The sequence below is a fragment of the Sminthopsis crassicaudata genome, chromosome 2, assembly GCF_048593235.1.
Source record: "Sminthopsis crassicaudata isolate SCR6 chromosome 2, ASM4859323v1, whole genome shotgun sequence".
In the NCBI taxonomy this organism is placed as follows: Eukaryota; Metazoa; Chordata; class Mammalia; order Dasyuromorphia; family Dasyuridae; genus Sminthopsis; species Sminthopsis crassicaudata.
In genome coordinates, this window is record NC_133618.1 from 132,824,610 (window position 1) to 132,843,440 (window position 18,831).

The window sequence follows — 18,831 nt, forward strand, 5'->3', positions numbered from 1 at the left end:
AGTATGTAGCACAATAACAATTTACTAAAGACCCTCTATTTGACCTACTTAGCCTTCTCTTCTTTATATATTCTCCATTTGGTGAACTTTACTCTCATAACTTTTGCTATCAATTTATGTGTATGACCCCAAATTTATTCTCTAATTCTAATCTCTCCCTGTTAAAATTAAATGAAAGTGACCTTTTCAACCCCTGAACCTCCTAAAGTACTTTCCTTATATTTCATCTATGCAATCAATATATTATATTTTGTACTAAGTTCTTTGGTATATGTTTTAACATCCCTACTAGAAAATAAATCCCTATCAAAAGCCAATTTGGCATCTTAAGGATCTAGCACAGCAAGTGAACAAAATAGGTGCCTAAAATGTCTATTGAAGGGAGGATTCTGGGAAGATGGCAGAGTACGGTGGTAGATTTCAAGGACTCCTGATTTCCCCCACAAATAGACCAAATTTGAGTTTCAAGGCAAACATAGACTAGTGAAAAACCAAGATGACATGGGGCAGAACTAGGGTCCTTCTGGAAAACCTAGAAGATCAGAAGAAAGATCTGGGCTAGGTATTAACCTGTCTGCAGTGTAAACATCTGGGGCTAGTTCCAAAGAAACATCAAGTAGGGGACACCCTTCAGGCTAGCTGGGTGGTCTGGAGCCTCAGCAGGAACCACAAACACTTTCACCTCCTGGTCACGTCAGGATTTGAGTCCTGGAAGACTGAGTGAAACTTGGTTGCTTAGGAATGCCAGTAGCAAGAAAGAACCAGCACCCAATGAGTGCAGAAGTAGTGGGTCAGGGTCATTGTGGGCCGGGGGCACTCACAGGGATGGAGCTCTTGGTTTCGGGTTCCTGGTCAGAGTAGAGAGCTGAAGGAAAGCTTGAGGCACCCTGTAACTAAAGATGCTTACACTAATACTTCTTATTAAAAAAAAAAATAAAAAAATGAACCAACAAAGAAGAAAGAACTCCTTTACTGAAACATATTATGGCAACAGAGAAGACCAGGATTCATCTTTAGAGGAGGACACTTTAGTTTAAAAAATAAAAATAAAAATTTCTACCCCAAAGATTAACATGAAATGGCTCCCCACCCAGAGAGAATTTATAGAACTACTCAAAAAAGAATTTAAAAATCAAACGAGAGGTAACTAGATGGCACAGTGGTGGATAGAGCACCATCCCTGAAATCAGGAGGACCTGAGTTCAAATATGACCTCAGACACTTAACAGTTCCTAGCTGTGTGACAGTGGGCAAGTTACTTAACCCCAATTGCGGCAGGAAAAAAACAAACATTTGCAAGAAACAAGAAAAAACAAACAAGCAAACAAACAAAAAAACAATTCAAATATTCTTGAGCTACAATTAGAATTGCACAAGACTTAGCAGCAGCTACAATAAAAGACCACAGGTTCTGGAATCATATCAACTGATAATTTAAAAAAAAAAAACTAGGCCTATGGCCAAAAATATCATATTCATCAAAGTTGTCTAAAATTTTGAATGAGAAAAAATGGACATACAAACTTGCAGATTTTCAGGACTTTCTATCAACCAAACTCAAACTTAACAGAAAATTTATTATATAAGAGACAAAATGGAACACTATATGGACAAACTGTTTAAACATGGACAAATTGTTTTTTTCTACATGGAAAATGTTTAAAATTAACATCAATAATAGGGTAGCTTAAAAGAAAGATTTGCAGAGTTAAGGTAAAAAAGTAATTATGTAATACAAATGAGATGCAGAGGAAGAACAGTCACAGAGATATTAGATAGTGGAAGAGGAATCATAGATCTGAAAACCTACTCACACTGGGAATAGGTTCAATAGGTAACATTACATATATACCATGAAGGACATAGCACCCACCAAAATCTATAAAGAAATAATGGGAGGGGATGAGTGAATGGAGAAGCAAAAGGTGAGGAAAAACAATATGGAAAGGATCCATGGGTGGGGGGAGGTTAAGTAATAGCAAGCCAAGTTATGGAGCAGAATTTAACTATAGCTTGCTTGGGACAGTGGGAGGGATGAAAGGGAGAAAAAAGAATAAGGCAAAAAATCAAGAAGGTACACAGCAGAGAATCAAAGAACAATTTACAATTCGGAAGTAAAGAAAAAATGGACATTCATAAATATAATTTCTACTAATACATTTGAATGAGAAAAAATGGACATACAAACTTGCAGATTTTCAGGACTTTCTATCAACCAAACTCAAACTTAACAGAAAATTTATTATATAAGAGACAAAATGTCTCTTTCTTGATCTGGTAATTTATTGTTATATATTTTGAATCCTCCCTGATGTTCTGTTGGGTACATGACAATGTTTTCTTTTGTTTGTATTTCTTTTCTGTTTTTCTTACTGTTTTTTTTTTTTTCAAATAAAATAAAACAAAAAACAAAAAATTACATACTGAATACAAGTATTTTTATGAATGCTAGTAAATTCTGAAAACTTACCAATGAGGCTTTCTAATATGCTAGGTATTCTCTTTCTAAATAAAACAAAAAGAACTATGACTACATATGATTCATTCCCAACTAGTGCTTTGATAAAATTTAAAAAGAAACTCAAGACTAATTTCTCACCTAAATGTCATTGCATTAGATATAACATTTAGGACCAGTTCCTTCAAATCATAACATGTAAAATTCAGTTCTGTTAATAAAATTCTCTAAGGTTAAACTCATCTATTTTAAGATTTGTCTTATTTCTTAGAAGTAATGATCACATGTTCACTGACAAATGGACACAAATCTGCACACCATAACACACAAAAATGCACCAATATGTTTAATTCAGAAATTTCACTTTTATCATGAAATGTTTACAATCTAATGACAAACTCAGAATTCAAGCAAAACTATTTCACACATTATATAGCATCTGTGGTTAATTTATATTCACAAGTTTCTGACTCATCAGAAAGTAATTTACTTGAATGAAGCAGGTGAACTGAGTTAACATCTGAGCTAAAATCTCTTGTTAAAAGTGCTCTTGTTGTTATGAATAACAATCTATTGAAAATTGTATTTCATGAAGATAAAAAAATAGAGAAATAATACTAATACTGTTTGAATCCAACAAAGAGAAATTTCATTGAATCATTAAATGTTTTATACATATTCAATTGATATAATGTATTTAGACACATACCTTTTGTTTCTCAGAGTGATTGCTGGCCTGTTTTGTTGCTTCAGCTAGTAACTGTTCATATTGTTTGTGTCCTTTGTACTCTCGTACCCGCTTTTCATGGACCCACGCGCGCTCTGGTTGGTTGCTGAAAAACTGGACGTGGTATTCCCGGGCCCCTGAAAAAAGAACCTCTTATCAACAATTTGAAAATAAAAAAAGTATGGATTTTCATCCATAAAGCATATGTATGGACCATGGTGAGTAGTCAGGGTTTTCCAGTCTTAACTCTACAACTATCCATCACATATACAAAATTTTATAAACCATATATTATTTAAAGTTATACTATTATTATACACAAAGAATGTGTCATGCCTATTGATTGTTTGCATAAGACTCAGTTTAAAGAAAGTTTTATTAATCACAATTGTTGAAAACAATTGTTGATTTTTATAAACACTTAACTCTTAGCTTGTTCTTGATAATGGAAATAAGGACCTTGGAAACTTAGAAAACAATTTTAAAGTAAAGATAATTTTAATATTTGTTGTTATTCATTTCAGCCATGTATGATCCTTTGTGACCCCATTTGGGGTTTTCTTGACAAAGATCAGGGAGTGATTTGCCATTCCCTTCTCCTGTGGATCCATTTTGTCAGGTAACCAGAAGTTACATGACTTGTCCAAGGTCACACAGCAAGAAGAGTCTGAGGCTGGATCTGAACTCTGGTTGTCCTGAATCCAGGTCCAGTACTCTGTTCACTGCACCACCACCCACTTCTAATAATTTTTTTTTTAAATTACTGTGTTTGATGATTTGTAAATAAAGCACTTTATAATACTTATGAGTTACTATGTATGAATACTGTCTCCCATTATTCAGAAGAGGAAATTGAAGCACCAAAAGATTAACTGACTTTCTTTGGTCACAGAACTAATAAATATCCCAATTAGAAATCAAATAAACCCAGTCCTGAGGATCAAGTTCACCATATCATACTGCTTCTTTAAAATAACCACATGCTCCCACCTCTCTATGGATCAACTCAGGCCATCCCTTGTACCACTCTGATCATCTTCATATCATTAATAACCCTATGCTTATGTACTGGATCAACTGATGGATTGCCAGGCCCCCAGTCCTGCTCTGGGATCACACTGTCCCTTTCATGAATATATCACTTAGCCTACGAAGTAGTTCACTTTCCACTGAGCCATCTTCAAGTCATCTGCCCTGGCACATGAAGTCCAATAAAATCTAGATAGGGAGATTTAAATGTAACATTTTCATCTTGACTATAGAAAAATATGTTTATTAGCTTATGAACACAATTAAGATAAAATAAATTTCAAATAATACAAGAAAGACACGAAGGACTATTCCCAATTTTAGTTTTATTAGCCTATTATCTTGAGGAAAATTCTGAAACCAGATTGGAATTTTACAGGGGGGGGGGGGGGGGGAGAACCCAACAGTTGAACAAAAGGATAGGAAAATCCTCATTAGATTAATAAAATAATAACCAAAACAACACTGAAGCAGTTTTTGCTCTTAGAGTAGGGGAACACCTAGCCTGGAAAAAAGGGGACCAGTAAGAGTCTATACAATTCACATAGGTTCAAAGCAGCTTTGACTTTTGTATCCTAATTGTACCAATGCTCCAGAGGAATACAGCTTATGTCTCTGACAGGAGTACAGGAGCAATGAACAACAGCTTAAAATTGTTATAGAGCACATAGTATGTCCTAAAGAGCACAATTTCCTTATAATTAATGTCAGTTAACAGCCTTAGACAAATATTAGGGCTTCGATGTAACTCTATTTGTAGGCATAAGAGTGAATCTTAAAATAGTTCTATTATAGTAAATAATTGCTTATTCAGATACAATTTATAATTGTAATTTCCTGAAATTCTGAGAACATGAAAAACTGACTATGATAGAGAATCAAAAACTTTATTTTAGTCAATAGTTTCATAAAATTTTATATATCAGAAATAATAATAAACAGTCCATTTGCTTGATTAAAAATTCATTTTTTTCTCATTCCTTGGTCAAAATGCTGTAAGTGAATCTATATAACCCAAATGTCTGACTAGTTCACAAACTTTTAATTAGCCAATAGTGCCTTGCACTAAAGGAGATGTTTAATATCTGATGAACTTAACAAGAGTTGCTTATACATTAGACTATATTTAAAATAATGTATATGCATGTTCTTCATTTTAGACAGATATTTGCAAGACTAAAAACAACTAGCTTTAAAACAAACAAACAAACAAAAAAAGGGACAGGTAGGTTGCACAGTGGATAGAGCACCAGCCCTGAAGTCAGGAGGAGATGAGTTCAAAACTGACCTCAGACACTTAACTAGCTGTGTGACTCTGGTCAAGTCACTTAACCCCAATTGCCTCAGGGAAAGAAAAAAAAACCCTTAAAAAAAAATCTCACTAAACAGTGAATGATTAGACATTTCAATAAGTAGTGTGTAATTTAATAACAAGGAATACTTTGCATGTTTACATATGATGCTTTTTAACGATTTGCCTTTTGCATGAAAAATATGTGCCTTAGGACAGTGGTTGTGATGAGAGATCAATCATTTAAAAATTAAACATTTCAAAGGCAGATTATGTAAACAAAAGTAAAATAAAAGGCAATTTATAATTCATTTATGGGCATCTCTATCTTCACTGAGAAAAAGGGAGTTGTTGCTAAGAAGAACACAGAAATAACAAAAGAAAAACTTGGGTAAGGCCGATAGAACTTAGGGGTGGTAGAAGCACAAGTGGGATTCTAGAAACTCAAAGGTGACCCTGAATAAGTTACTGAAAGGTGACCCTGAGTAAGTTACTGAACCTGTCTGCCTCAGTTTTCCCAACTGTTAAATGAAATGAAAGACAACACTGCAAACCACTGAAATATCTCTGCCAAGAAAATTTCAACAGGGGTTATGAGGAGTCAGACATGACTGAAAGGACTGGATAGAATGACAAAATAGGAAAAAAAAAATTAGAGCAGCTAGGTGGTGCAGTGGGTAGAGTGCCAGGTCTGGAGTAAAGAAGACTCTTCTTTCTAAGCTCAAATCTGATCTAAGACACCTACTAGTTATGTGACCCTGGATAAGTCACTTGACCCTGTTTGTCTCAGTTTCCTCATCTATCAAATAAGCTACAGAAGGAAAACACCAACCACTCTAATCTTTGCTGAGAAACCCACTATGGGGTGATGAAAAATGACTGAACAACAACTGAGTGGTAAAACCAAAGTTAGAACTCAAGATTCCGAACTCAATCCGCTGATCTTTGCAGTATATCACTTGGCTTCCATATAACAAGAATATCTTAATATTACTTTCGTAGGCAAAGTGAGAGATACTATGTAAGAGTAAGATCATTTAGTAGAATAAACAACCTCCTTACACAACAACTTGTCTCTTCTTCCCCTCCCCATTCTACAATGGGAGCAAATATACCCAGTTTCCTCAATACCCCCTTGGAGACTGAGTTTCTTTACCCATTTGCCTCCCATTATTATCATCACAACAGGAGAAATCTCCTATTTTCCTCTTCATCCCTCTATTAATCACAAACTAATTTAGGAAAAAAAAACTACCTCAATTCTTTCCCTCCTATTCTCTCATCTGAATCCCCATCAAGTTTAACCTATTTGTGTCTTACTCCAATTTGCTCATCTTTTCCATTGTATCCTCTGGATTTCCCTTTCACACTAGATCTCTGTCTCCACTTCTTCCATGACTTAGCCTTCACCATGAGCTGGCTCCCTTTTGCTAAAATCACATCCCCAAATTTCTGCTCTAGAAATTATTGCACTTTCTCTCTTATCTCTAACATATCAGGAAAGTCATAATACTCCTTGATTTTCACTGTCACTTCCATAAGTAAAATTATGATAGCTGTAATGTACTAATCTTCAGGTCATTCTCCCTTTTTTCTCAAGGATTTTAATATTCATTTAGATGCTGTCTCAAATTTCCTATTCTTTCATTTCCTCAGTTTAAAATCCCACAACTTATTACTTCACTCCACCTCAGTCACAGACTAGATCCTGTCATCCCACAACTGTTCTGTCTCCCTAATTAGAAAATCTGCAATTACCTTACCATTATTATAGTCTTTCCTATATTTCACCTCTTTTAAACCTGTTCTTATCTCATCACTGGTAACTCCAATTCCCATTTCTCAGTGCTTTCTCAAGCCATTATCCTTGCTCTGATTTCACTTTTCTTCTTCTCCAACTTCAACCTAATAGTTAAATTATTTCAACTCTACACAATCATCTCCTTTTGAATTTCATGCTCTTTTGTTTTATCTGGCCAAATCACCAATCTGGAATAATCCCACCATTTCCCACATCCACTCCTAAGCATGAAAGAAGTGTTTCAAAAATGACAACTGGGTACATTACAAATTCATTACATCAACCTCAACTGGGCTTTGAGAACAGCAGGGATCCTCAGAATTCTTTCTAATTATAATACTATAATTATAATACTCCCTACCAAAAAAATATTCTAAACCTTTTCTTCTTTCTTCCAGCATCCCATAATGATCTTCCACTTAGAGAATCTTACTTCTTACTTTGAGGAGATTCTATGACTTTCATTTTCTCCTATTTTCTTCATCTCAAAACCCTATCATGTCCCACTCTCCCCTCTTTTCTCCCAGACTTTGACAAAAATATGGTCCTTCTTATTACCAAAGCCATTCCCTCTAAATGTTTACTTTATGTGATCTCACTGCCTTTGCTATAAGACTGCATCCTTAGTCATACTCTCTCTAGGATTTTCAATGTCTTTGAAAAGCCAAACTCTTCCCCACCATTGAAAAATACTCAGATGATGCTAACTTATTTTCCTATACCTCTCTCCTTTTCTTAGCCAAACTTTATAAAAGCTGTCTACATTCACTGCTCTACTTCCTCTCATCTCCACTTACTTGACTTTGCAATCTGGCTCCTAACCTAAATCATTCAACTGGAATCACTTTCTCCAAAGTTATACCAGTATCTTTTAACTGCCAAATCTGATGATCTCTTTTCCATCTTAATCTTTCTTGACCTATTTGCTCCACTTGACAGTATTGTCCAACTTCTTTCCTCAATACTCTCTGGGTTTCTGTGATACTTTCTCCTGCTTTTCCTCTTACCTGTCTGATCAAGCTTTTTGTTTTCTTTATTGGTTCATTATCTAAAAAATGCATCCTGTTCCTTGAAATTATGTCCTAAAGCTCTCTTTTTTTCTTCTCCCCTTAAACACTTCCTTTCTTCATAATCTCATCAGTTCCTATGGATTTAATTATCACTTATATGAAGGTGACTCTACAATCTAAATACCCAGGCTCAGCATCTTTCCTAAGCTTTGATCCCAAATTCCAAATTGCCTATTGGACAATCCAAAATGGATGTGTCTAGGAGACATCTTAAACTCAACCAAAATTTAACTCTGAATTTAAAATGATGAAAAGCACTGGGGTTTGAGCAAAAGTATATTTTACATGAGATTTCAAACATGAGCAGTCATGGGCTTCTGTTCCAAATCACTTTTAAGATTAGTTATCAAGGGGCATCTAGGTGGCGCAGTGATTAGAGCACCAGCTCTGAAGTCAAGAGAAGCCAAGTTCAAATCTGGCCTCAGACACAACACATTCTAGCTGTGTGACCCTGGGCAAGTCACTTAACCCTAATTGCCTCAGTGCAAAAAAAAAAAAAAAAACAAACAAACAAAAAAAAAGATTAGGTATCTACTCCCAAATGGCAATTTGACCCAAAAGGATTAGATCAAACTTGGAATGAAACAAACAATTAAAAAAAAGCCAATACGAACTCTATAGAATAAGTATAGGAATGTTAGCATTAGATATTGCACACTCTTACAATGTGAAAGTGAATTAAAAAGCACTTAATATTGATTTGTAGTAAAATGATTGTATCTAATATTTACTTATTGGCTCTTACCTCTTGTATTAATTTTGGTATGAACCTCAAGTTGGGGATCACTTGAAACCATACAAGGCCACCAAGGATAAGTTCCCACTTTAGACCAGACCAGGTCACCAACTTGGAATTTTACACCAGTGCTCACTTCTGTTGGAAGGGATGGTAGGTACTGCTGAACCTATAAGAAAGAAATTTTACCACAATGATAATTAAAGTTAAATTGAGTGTGAAGTATGAAAAGAAAATGGAATAAATATGAATTGTGCTTTTTGTAGAGTTCAATAGATACTAAATCTCTTTTCTTTTGGTATTTGCTATTAACACTCCAAAAAAAGAAAAAAGATTACATTGGTCTCTAAATTTCTTTGAGATTTTAAAAAAAATATTGCCCATAGCATTCGTTAACCTAGTTCAAAGATGATGCTCAATAGATGTGTATTGACTAAATGAATGAAAAGAACCAGAAAATAAGAACAAAGATTTCCTTTCCCAGAAGGGTCAAAGGGCATCTTTAAAGTCTACACAAATGATCAAGAGGAAGTCAAATAGTTAAGAGGGGTAGAAAAAAATCAGTAAAAATATCTACATCTTTAAATTTTCATTGTTATTTTTTGTCTTTATATCACTTTTGTTTCCAAATATATCCAACTCTGTCCCCCCAGCCACCCATGATCATCTCTTGTAACAAAGAACTTTTTAAAAAAGCAACTCCACAAAACTAATATTAAATTAAATTAAATCCAACAATATTTACAACCTACCCCTACTCTCCTTCTCCTTTGGAAATAAGGGAGAGAAGAAAATGTTCACCTCAAAGTGGCAGGTGCTAACAGACTGTCATACTACTAAGTGATTTTGTATAACCTGATATACAATGTACAAATGTTATACTTTTAAAGAAAAATTGGGTGCTTGAAGGGAAATATTTACCATGTCAAAACATATCAATTTGTATATACACACACAAAAAGAAAATAATCTATTTAAGAGTTCCAAATTGTTTCAATATAATTTTACAAATAAGATTTGCAACTATATCTTAATGGGCTTAATTAGAATTTTTACTTTTAAAAAAGAATTTGGAGGGATAAGGGACAAACACTATTTTCATTAAGTCAACTTACTGGTGTTTCTTCTAATACCATAGAATCTTCTCTTGGTTTTTCAGATAGAATGTTAACCACCCTCTCATTTGGTCTCTGCAGGATAAACAACAATAATAATAACAACAAATTAAAGTTTTAACAAAAAGAACACAATAGCAGCAAGAAATAGTATATGTATAACGAAAATAGAGCATAATGGGTATAATAACCCATTAGCAAAAAAGAGAATAAAAAGAAAGTTACACACTAGGAAATACAAATTTGGAAAACAAGACGACCATTTTTGCCATTAAGATGATGTTTTGTAAGAGTTTTAGATCATTTTCTCCAATCTTTATGAGTGGTGGCAGGGGAAAAGGCCCTGAATCTGAACTGTGCATGTGGGGGATTGTGCAACACTCCACCAAACCTGAGAGAAGAGTACAACATTCGACTGGAATAAGTTGTAACCATTCAAAAATTACTTGGGGCTGATAACTTTAGAAGTCCAGATGCTTTCCAATACAGCCCTCAAGGAAACCACAATCAGAGAGGGAGAGGAAGTCAAAAAGTGACTGATAAGATAAATAAGGGAAGAGGAAGGAAAAATGAAAGTACCAAAGATTTCAGGAAGAACCTCAAAGAACAAATATAAATACACCAGCAGGAAGCAAAATAACAGAAAGAAATATAGTCTTCAGATCTAATAAAAGAGTTTAAGCATCTATTCTCCAAAATGAAAAGATCCAACAGTTCATAAGAAAGAGGACCCTATGGAATTTGAGAATAATACTAGTAATAATAATAGAACTATAATACACAGTTCCTCAATGATTTTTTAAATTTTTATTAGTTTTTTAAATTTTCTAAATATATGTAAGGATAATTTTTCAACATTGAACTTTGCAATATATTTATACAATTATCTTGCTGAACAAGGAAAATAAGATCAAAAAGGGAAAAATAAAATAAAATTCAAACAAACCCCAACAAAAAGAGTGAAAATCCTATATTGTAATACACTCTCAGTTCCTACAGTCTTCTGTCTAGGTGTAATTGAATCTAATCATTACAACATCATTGAAACTGGCCTGAATCATCTCATTGTTCCTTAACGATTTTTAAAGAAAAAATGAGAATTATGAGAGCAAAATTTATATCCTGCATAGCAAAAATAAATAAGTAGAAAAAGAATTTTTATTTGGAAAGGCAAGTTTCACCAAAGAAACAAAAGAGAGCACATTAGATTGGGAATGCAAATAAGTGCAAAATATCCTTTACAATATCCTTCACTTCACAAAGAAGAAAAGCAAAAAGCAAGCTAACAAAAAAAAAAAAAGATGTGGTCTCATGAAAGCAAAACATTGTTGTCCCCCCCCCTTGAGGCAATTAGGGTTAAGTCACACAGCTAGGAAGTGGTGTGATCTATCCACTACACCAACTAGTTGCCCCAAAATGTACTATTTTTAAAGACAGAATGCATAAGGTCAACTTAGGAATCAGGGGATCCCAGAAGAACAAGACAGAACAAAAAAACTTAAGACAATTTTAAAAAATAATAGAAATGAACTATTCAGGACTTCTGACCACAGAAAATGAAATCCTAATGGAAAAAACTCACAGCTCACTTCCAAGAAAAACCCACCAGTACAAACTCCAAAACATACAATAGCTAAATCTAACCATTCAATTCAGAAACCTCATATTCTATCAGCTATCAGAAGAAAGACTATCAAATCTTAAGTAAAGGACATTTGAAGAGCACAAGACTATTCCATACCCATTAGAAAAAGGGGAAGGGAATGGAATAATATGAAGAGCACTGGAGCTCGGGATGTAGCCCAAGGTGATCTGTCCTGCAAATATGAGCTTAACCATATAAGACAAAACATGGACATTCAATAATTAAAGAGTTTGAAACATTTTTAGAAAGAAATCCGAACCAAAGAAATTATTTCCTTCTCAAAACACCCTGAACAACAGAATTGCAAGAGGAATAAATAAATGAAGACAGCAACAAGAAGGGTGACAAAGACTAGTAAGAGACTTCTTTCTAAAGGTATAGGAGGAGAATGAGAAATCCATCAGAGATAACAATTAAGAGGTGGACAGAGAGCATTATGAACAAAACTTGGGACACTCTGTTTACAAGGTGAATTCTTTTATAGAAATATATTCATGAGAGGACACATCTATCCATAGAGAGAAGTGAGGAATATTTTGGGGTCAAATCAAGGTCTAGCATTTGGCATCAAATCAAAGACTAGCAATGAGGTGACTTCTATGGTCTCAAAAAGAGAAGAGTCTATGGGGGAGTGAAAGAGGAGGGAGTGCAATGATGAAGGCTCCTATGGGTGAAAGATGAAGACCTCAAAGTGGAGGAAGCCTGAGATATTTGGTGCCTGAAAAGTCTACTTGTCCTAGAAAGGGGTAGGGTGGTACCTCTGAGGGGTAATTGGCACCTGAAGGAGTGGGAAGAACATGGTCACAAAAAGTAGATTTTCAGGTAAATAAAAAAAGATACACATCAGTGGAAGGAATGTGCCCTCGCCACCGGACAGTTTCTTCTCTGATGCATGCAATAATTAACATTGTTTAGGAAGATATAAAGGAAATGTGAATCCAAGGAGTAAGCAAGCCCAATGAGGCAGTGGTAGAAGATACTGAAAAGCCAAAGACTAAAATGGATAGCTTTTCATCCAAATCGTAACTTTAATAATATAAAGAAAAGATAAGACTACATGATTATAGGGTCATGAATTTTTAAAAATGAGGTTTTAGAACAAAAAGAGAGGATAGGAATGAAGAGGAAAGTAGGAATCCTTTTTGAAAAAGGTTGCAAAAGTTGAAAATAAAAAAAACTAATGAAGAGGAACAGCTAAAGTGGAGAAGATGAATGAGGAATCTCTATGTTGACTAAGAGGGGGAAAAAGGAATATAAAAGCAAGAGAGGGCAACAAAATAAAACCCTAAAGAGAAAAGGATAACAAACTAGAAGAGGGAATGATGAGGAAGGGAAGAGAGTCAGTGGGAACAAGGCCACTTAAAATAAGATTAAATTAAAATAACTCAAGGAAAATAATACTGTGTTTATAGCAGAAAAGGAAGAAAAAACCATAATATAAAAATGATGCTTTATGTCTTTAAAAATTGTCTTATTTCAAAACAATCCTTACCATCGTGTTTTCTCTTCTTCTACCATTAAACATATTAGAAACTAAACTTTAATTTACAGGAGAAATGAAATTTCATTGAGATGATTTGAAAATAATAAACAAATTTGATGAAATTATACTTAACATCAAAAAAATTTAGATTGCAAACTCAAAATTTTGTATTCAATTCATTCAAACTGCTCATATTACAACAACCAGGAATAAATGATAAAAGGGTTAAACACAATAGTTTTATGCAAAGGTACTGCAGAATAATCTCTTATAATCCAGGGTTTTTTTGGCATCCCAGAAATTTGAGAGCAAAATCAAATACTGTCCCCTTAATCTAGCATTAGGTGCTATTTCAAAAAAGAAATCCAATATCAGAAGAAAATTTTCTCATTCTTTTTGTCCCCACAAGTTGAGTTTAAATTTGTTGCCAAAAGGAAAATAATCTAGAAATCTCTGCCCCAGTGGTAAACATTATATTAATCAATAAACATTTACTGAGTATGCTGTGTTCTAATGCTGGCAAAGGGGATAAAAATACAAAAAAAGGGACACTATCCCTATTCTTAAAGAAAATATATATTTTTTAAACTGAGGCAATTAGGATTAAGTGACTTGCCCAGGGTCACACAGCTAGTTAGTGTTAAGTGTCTGAGACTGGATTTGAATACAGATCCTCCTGACTTCAGGGCTGGTGTTCTATCCTCTGCGCCATCTAGCTACCCCAAAAGTACATTCTTTTGTAGAGTGTAACATAATTAATATGGAAGTATATCCTGCATGACTTTATATGTATTGTTAATTTCATTTTGCTTGAATTCTCAGTGGGTGGAGGAGGGGCTAGAAGGGAGAACTCAAAAAATAAAAAGGAATGCTTAATTAATAAGAAATTGATGGGGAAAGAAAAATCATAAAGTATGCATATTCAGAATAAATGCAAAATGAAGACTGTAGAGCATTGAGAACAAAATTGCTCTCCAATTCAAGAAGATCTTCCTAGAAAAGTTATATAACTCTAGGTAAGTCATTTAACCTCTCAGTGCTCAAGAGAATTCTGACTTAATATTAGAAGAGGGAGTTCCCTAACTTGAGAGAGTCCTTCATATCCATGCAATCTCAGGTTCAATTTCTATCCTTATCCTTAAATTCAAAATAGTTAAGGACAGCGATCATCAGCAGTTGAATTGTATTAGGAAAGGATGTGCGTGGAAGAAATGGAGTTTGAGCTTCCTCTAGAATGGACAGAGAATTCTATGAAAAGGAAAAGAGGGCAGCACAGGAAAAGAAACAAGAGAGTGTCTTGCCTCAGAGAGTAGGGGAAGGAAATAACATAAAAAGAGGCTTGATAGGTAAATTGGAACCAGATTAGAAAAGGCTTTAAAAGCAAGAAGAATCTATAATTTATCTTAGATGAAAGCTACTGAAGCTAATGGAGTAGGAATGATAAGAGTTTTGTGCTTGAGGAAATTCATTTTAGCAACTGTAGGGGAGGTTAATTGGATTGGGGAAGAGATCTAAGGTAGGGAAACCAATTAGAAGTCCATTGCAATAGATTAGGAAGAGGTAAAGAGAGAGTGAATTAAGGTGATATTGATGAGGTGGAGAAAAAGACCTCCAGATCCTGGATCTGATCAGATGCTTGATTATAGGAAGAAGCACAGATATTATTACCAGTATTACTTGGACTTTTAAGTGAGCCTTTTGCTCTTTGCAATGACAAAATCATCAGGACCTATAAACCTATATACTCCTATGGCAAACCTGCTAAATTCCTTTTTCTAATTTAGCCTGCCTTATGATTGTGGCAAGTTCTCGAGAACTTGCCAAGCTTTACAATGCCTTTCTCCTCATTATAGCTAACTCTTTTTATGTTGTTAAACTTCTTTAGGAATTATAGCCTGCCATGGTAATCCTGGCTAAACTCCCTTTTTTAGGAATTTAGCCCAATGGCATAGTGGGTGCTCTAGGAACTTGCCACACCCTAATGACATCTTCCCCCAATTAATGGCAAGTTCCACTAAGGAACCTAGATCTCATCTTTCCTTAGTGAATTGTTAAAAACCCTTTTCTTTGCTAAAAACCTCATATGGATTTAGCCCACTGCATAATAAAATCTTTACCTCTTGATTTGGAAGTCTAAGCTTACAAATGTTTTTGAGACAACCTGCAACACTGGTTCACCACCCTAATATACTTTTGGGTCCAACACACCCTCTCCCCAACATTTGATGGCAAACTCCATCAGTATTGGTGGAAGAAGAAAAAAGTCAGATATGAAGTTGATAAGAAAAGATTTGGCATCTCAATAGATATGTATAGTGAATTAGAATAGGTTAAAACCTAAGAGATTGGAAGAATGATGTTATCTCCAACAGAAACAGAAAAATTTGGAAGAGGGGTAGGTAGGTTTAGAAGAAAGATAATGAGCTCTGCTTCAGACATTATGAGTTTGAGATGATTCAGAGATATCCAGGTAGATAAATCCAATAAACAGTCTGTGATGCAGTAGAGGACTAAGATTGCTTATGTAGATCTTGGAGTAACCTGCAAACAGATGATAATTAAACTCATGGGAGAGCTACATGAGGTCACTGAGAGAACATATAGAGTAATGGAGAGGCCCCTGCAGAGAGCACTGAGGTACGCCCCCAGTTTAATACATGATGTTTAATGTATGATCTAGCAAAGAAGAATGAAAAATGGTCAAACAGGTGGGAGGAGAACCAGAAAAAAACAGTGTCATAAAAACTCAAAGAGCAAAGTAACCAGGAAGAGAAGATAAGGAACAATGTCAAATGCATCAAAGATTTCGATTTAGAAGAGAAAAAACAACAACTTGGCAAAAGATTTGGCAACTAAGAAACTAGTGGTTTTAAAGGGAGCCATTTCAGTTGAGAAATAAGGTGGGAAACCAGACTGAAAAGGATTGAGAAGTGAAAGAAACAACGATGACAAATACAAATAGCTTTTTTTTTTTTTTTTTTTTTTTAAATTTGGCCGAGAAGTACTTGTTGGGATGATAAGAGTATAACAACTTATTTTTAAGGACGGGGGACATTGGGCATAGTTGCAAACAGAAAGGAAGGATTCAAAAAATAAAAGAGAAAGGAGTGAAGTGGAATGGAGAATACTGAAGTTGGACAAGACAGGAGGGGCAAGGATGAGGGGCATACTATCTTCTAGGTAGAGAACCATCGGCTCTGCTTTTACTCCACAAATATGAAACCTCATATATGTGTTATCTCCCATAATGAGAAAGTGTGCTCCATGAAGGCAGGGATTTTCTATGAATATTCCAGCCTTTAGTATAGTATTTGGCACAAATTAAATGCTACCACATTAACACAAACTAAAGAAAAGGAGGAATAAAGGATTATGCAAAGGGATTTTGAGAGAAAGAAAGTGGACAAGAAGTGATCTAAACTTTTCAAGTAAAGTAAAAGGTGAGGTCTTTAGTTCAATAGATGGAGAGAATGGAGGTATGAAATGATTGAGAAAAGGTGAGGAATTAGGTAGAAATAAAAGGACTACAATACCAGTGGTCCTCAAACTTTTAAAATAGGGGGTCAGTTCACTCTCCCTCAGACTGTGGGAGGGCCGGACTATAGTAAAAACAAAACCTCACACTGTCTCCACCCCTCTCAGCCCATTTGCCCTAACCGGGCAGGCCACATAAATGTCCTCAGTAGGCAGCATCTGTCCTGTGGGCCGTAGTTTGAGAACCCCTGGACTACATTATGGCATGTCTTACAAGAATTCAGATATAGTATAAATCTAACTATACCATTCAAAATATAACAAAAATAGGAGTTTAACATGGCAATATAGATCTATAATATTGGTGTGAATTTTCCCAAACCAACTCATCCATTCCTTCATTATTTGATGAATATCCAAAACAGGTGTTATGTTCAAAACAAAATACTAGGTAGGCACAGTATATTCAGATCAATTAGTTATTAATTCAAATTATACATACTTGATTTTTTTTTCTACACAGTCCACAAATGGAAATATGCATGGATCAAAATTTAAAACATCAAGGATCTAAGACTAATTAACTTAATTAATGAAAGAAAAAAGCTAACTTCCAGGAGATGAGGAGGGAAGGGGTAGACTTCAAAGGATATAATTTTTAGATAAGAGAGGAAGCATAATAAGCTTAGCGAAGACAAAGAAGTAGGAAAGGGCATATTATATTTAAGAAAGAGTAAGTAAATACATCAGGAATTTCTGTTAAAAAAAAAAAAGGAGAATATAGAGTTGGAAAAAAGTCAAGCTTTTTATCTTATAGACCTGTAGATAATGAAGATAGGAGGGCTACTTGAATAAATTTTAAAGAAGATTAATAAGAAGGGGAATAAGCTGAGAAAGTGGAAAATCACTGGATGAAAAGAAAACACTTGCATCACATATCCCTGAATAAAGGTTATATATTCAAAATATATAGGAAACTAACATAAATACATAAGACCAAAAGCTGTTGCCTAATGGATAAGTGATCAAAGTATATGAATAAATAAATCTTAAAAAGCATGTTTGAGGGGGAAAGACTAGTCTTGGCTAGGAGAAAAACTGTGCCTCATCACTAATTAAAAAAATACACTAAAAATACCTCTGAGATTTCACCTCAAACCTAGCAAACTGGCAAAAGTAACAAAATTGGGAATGGCCAATTTTGAAGGAGTTGTGACAAGAAAATTGTTATTAGTAGATTGCTGGGGAGGCTGTGAATCGGTACAACCATTTTGGAAAGCAATTTGACATTATGCTTGTGATTAAATTATTCATACTCTGGAGTAATATGATCTGGGTTCAAATTCCACCTTTCTTCAAGGATCCCAGGGCATTCCCTACCCTTTATGGTAGAATTCTTTGTTTCATGGAAAAATTAAGACCATGTGTGTCAGTCTGTAAATTAACATTTATTGTGTCAGATATTGTGTTAATGAGAAATTTTTTTCTTCCTTCACTCTAGTCTCAGGTAAAGAGATGACCAAACAACACCCTCTACATGCCCTTTATCCTATTTCCCAACTTTTCCAGCAAACTGCTTCCACTATCTTCCCCATTCTCTCAATTTAAATCTCTTATATACTAGCTCTTTCCCTATGACTATATTATTCTTTAAAAACAACAACAACAACAAAACAAAAACAAAAAAAAAACGCCCCCACTTGATTTTACCATCTTAACTAGTTGTCACCTAATATTTCTCTTTCCCTTCATCTTAATTCATCTATACAAAGTACTTCCTCCACTTCTCCTCTCATTAGATTGTAAACCCTCCACAGTATGGCTTCATATTTCATCTTTCAACAAAATATTTGCCCTCTTCAAAATTACCAAATCTTAACTGCTAGATCAACTGGAGTCTTCTCAATCAACACCTTTGATTTTCCTGCTACATTTAATGCCATTGGTCACCTTCTCTTCTTAGATACTTTCTCCGCTCCAGATTTCCAAGACATTGATCTTT

At 34.6% G+C, this 18,831-nt stretch overlaps 1 protein-coding gene across 6 annotated transcripts in view; it reads right to left on the minus strand.

The window, feature by feature from the left end:
* Window positions 1-18,831, minus strand: part of NSD3 (nuclear receptor binding SET domain protein 3) — a 139,166-nt gene that overhangs the window by 55,946 nt on the left and 64,389 nt on the right. For all 6 annotated transcript variants that reach the window (XM_074287257.1, XM_074287255.1, XM_074287256.1 and 3 more), the window contains 3 exons: window positions 10,228-10,302; window positions 9,122-9,281; window positions 3,168-3,322 (listed from right to left, as the gene is read on the minus strand). In XM_074287257.1, coding sequence (XP_074143358.1) covers window positions 3,168-3,322; window positions 9,122-9,281; window positions 10,228-10,302 — 390 coding nt within the window. The remainder of the gene's footprint in view (window positions 1-3,167; window positions 3,323-9,121; window positions 9,282-10,227; window positions 10,303-18,831) is intronic.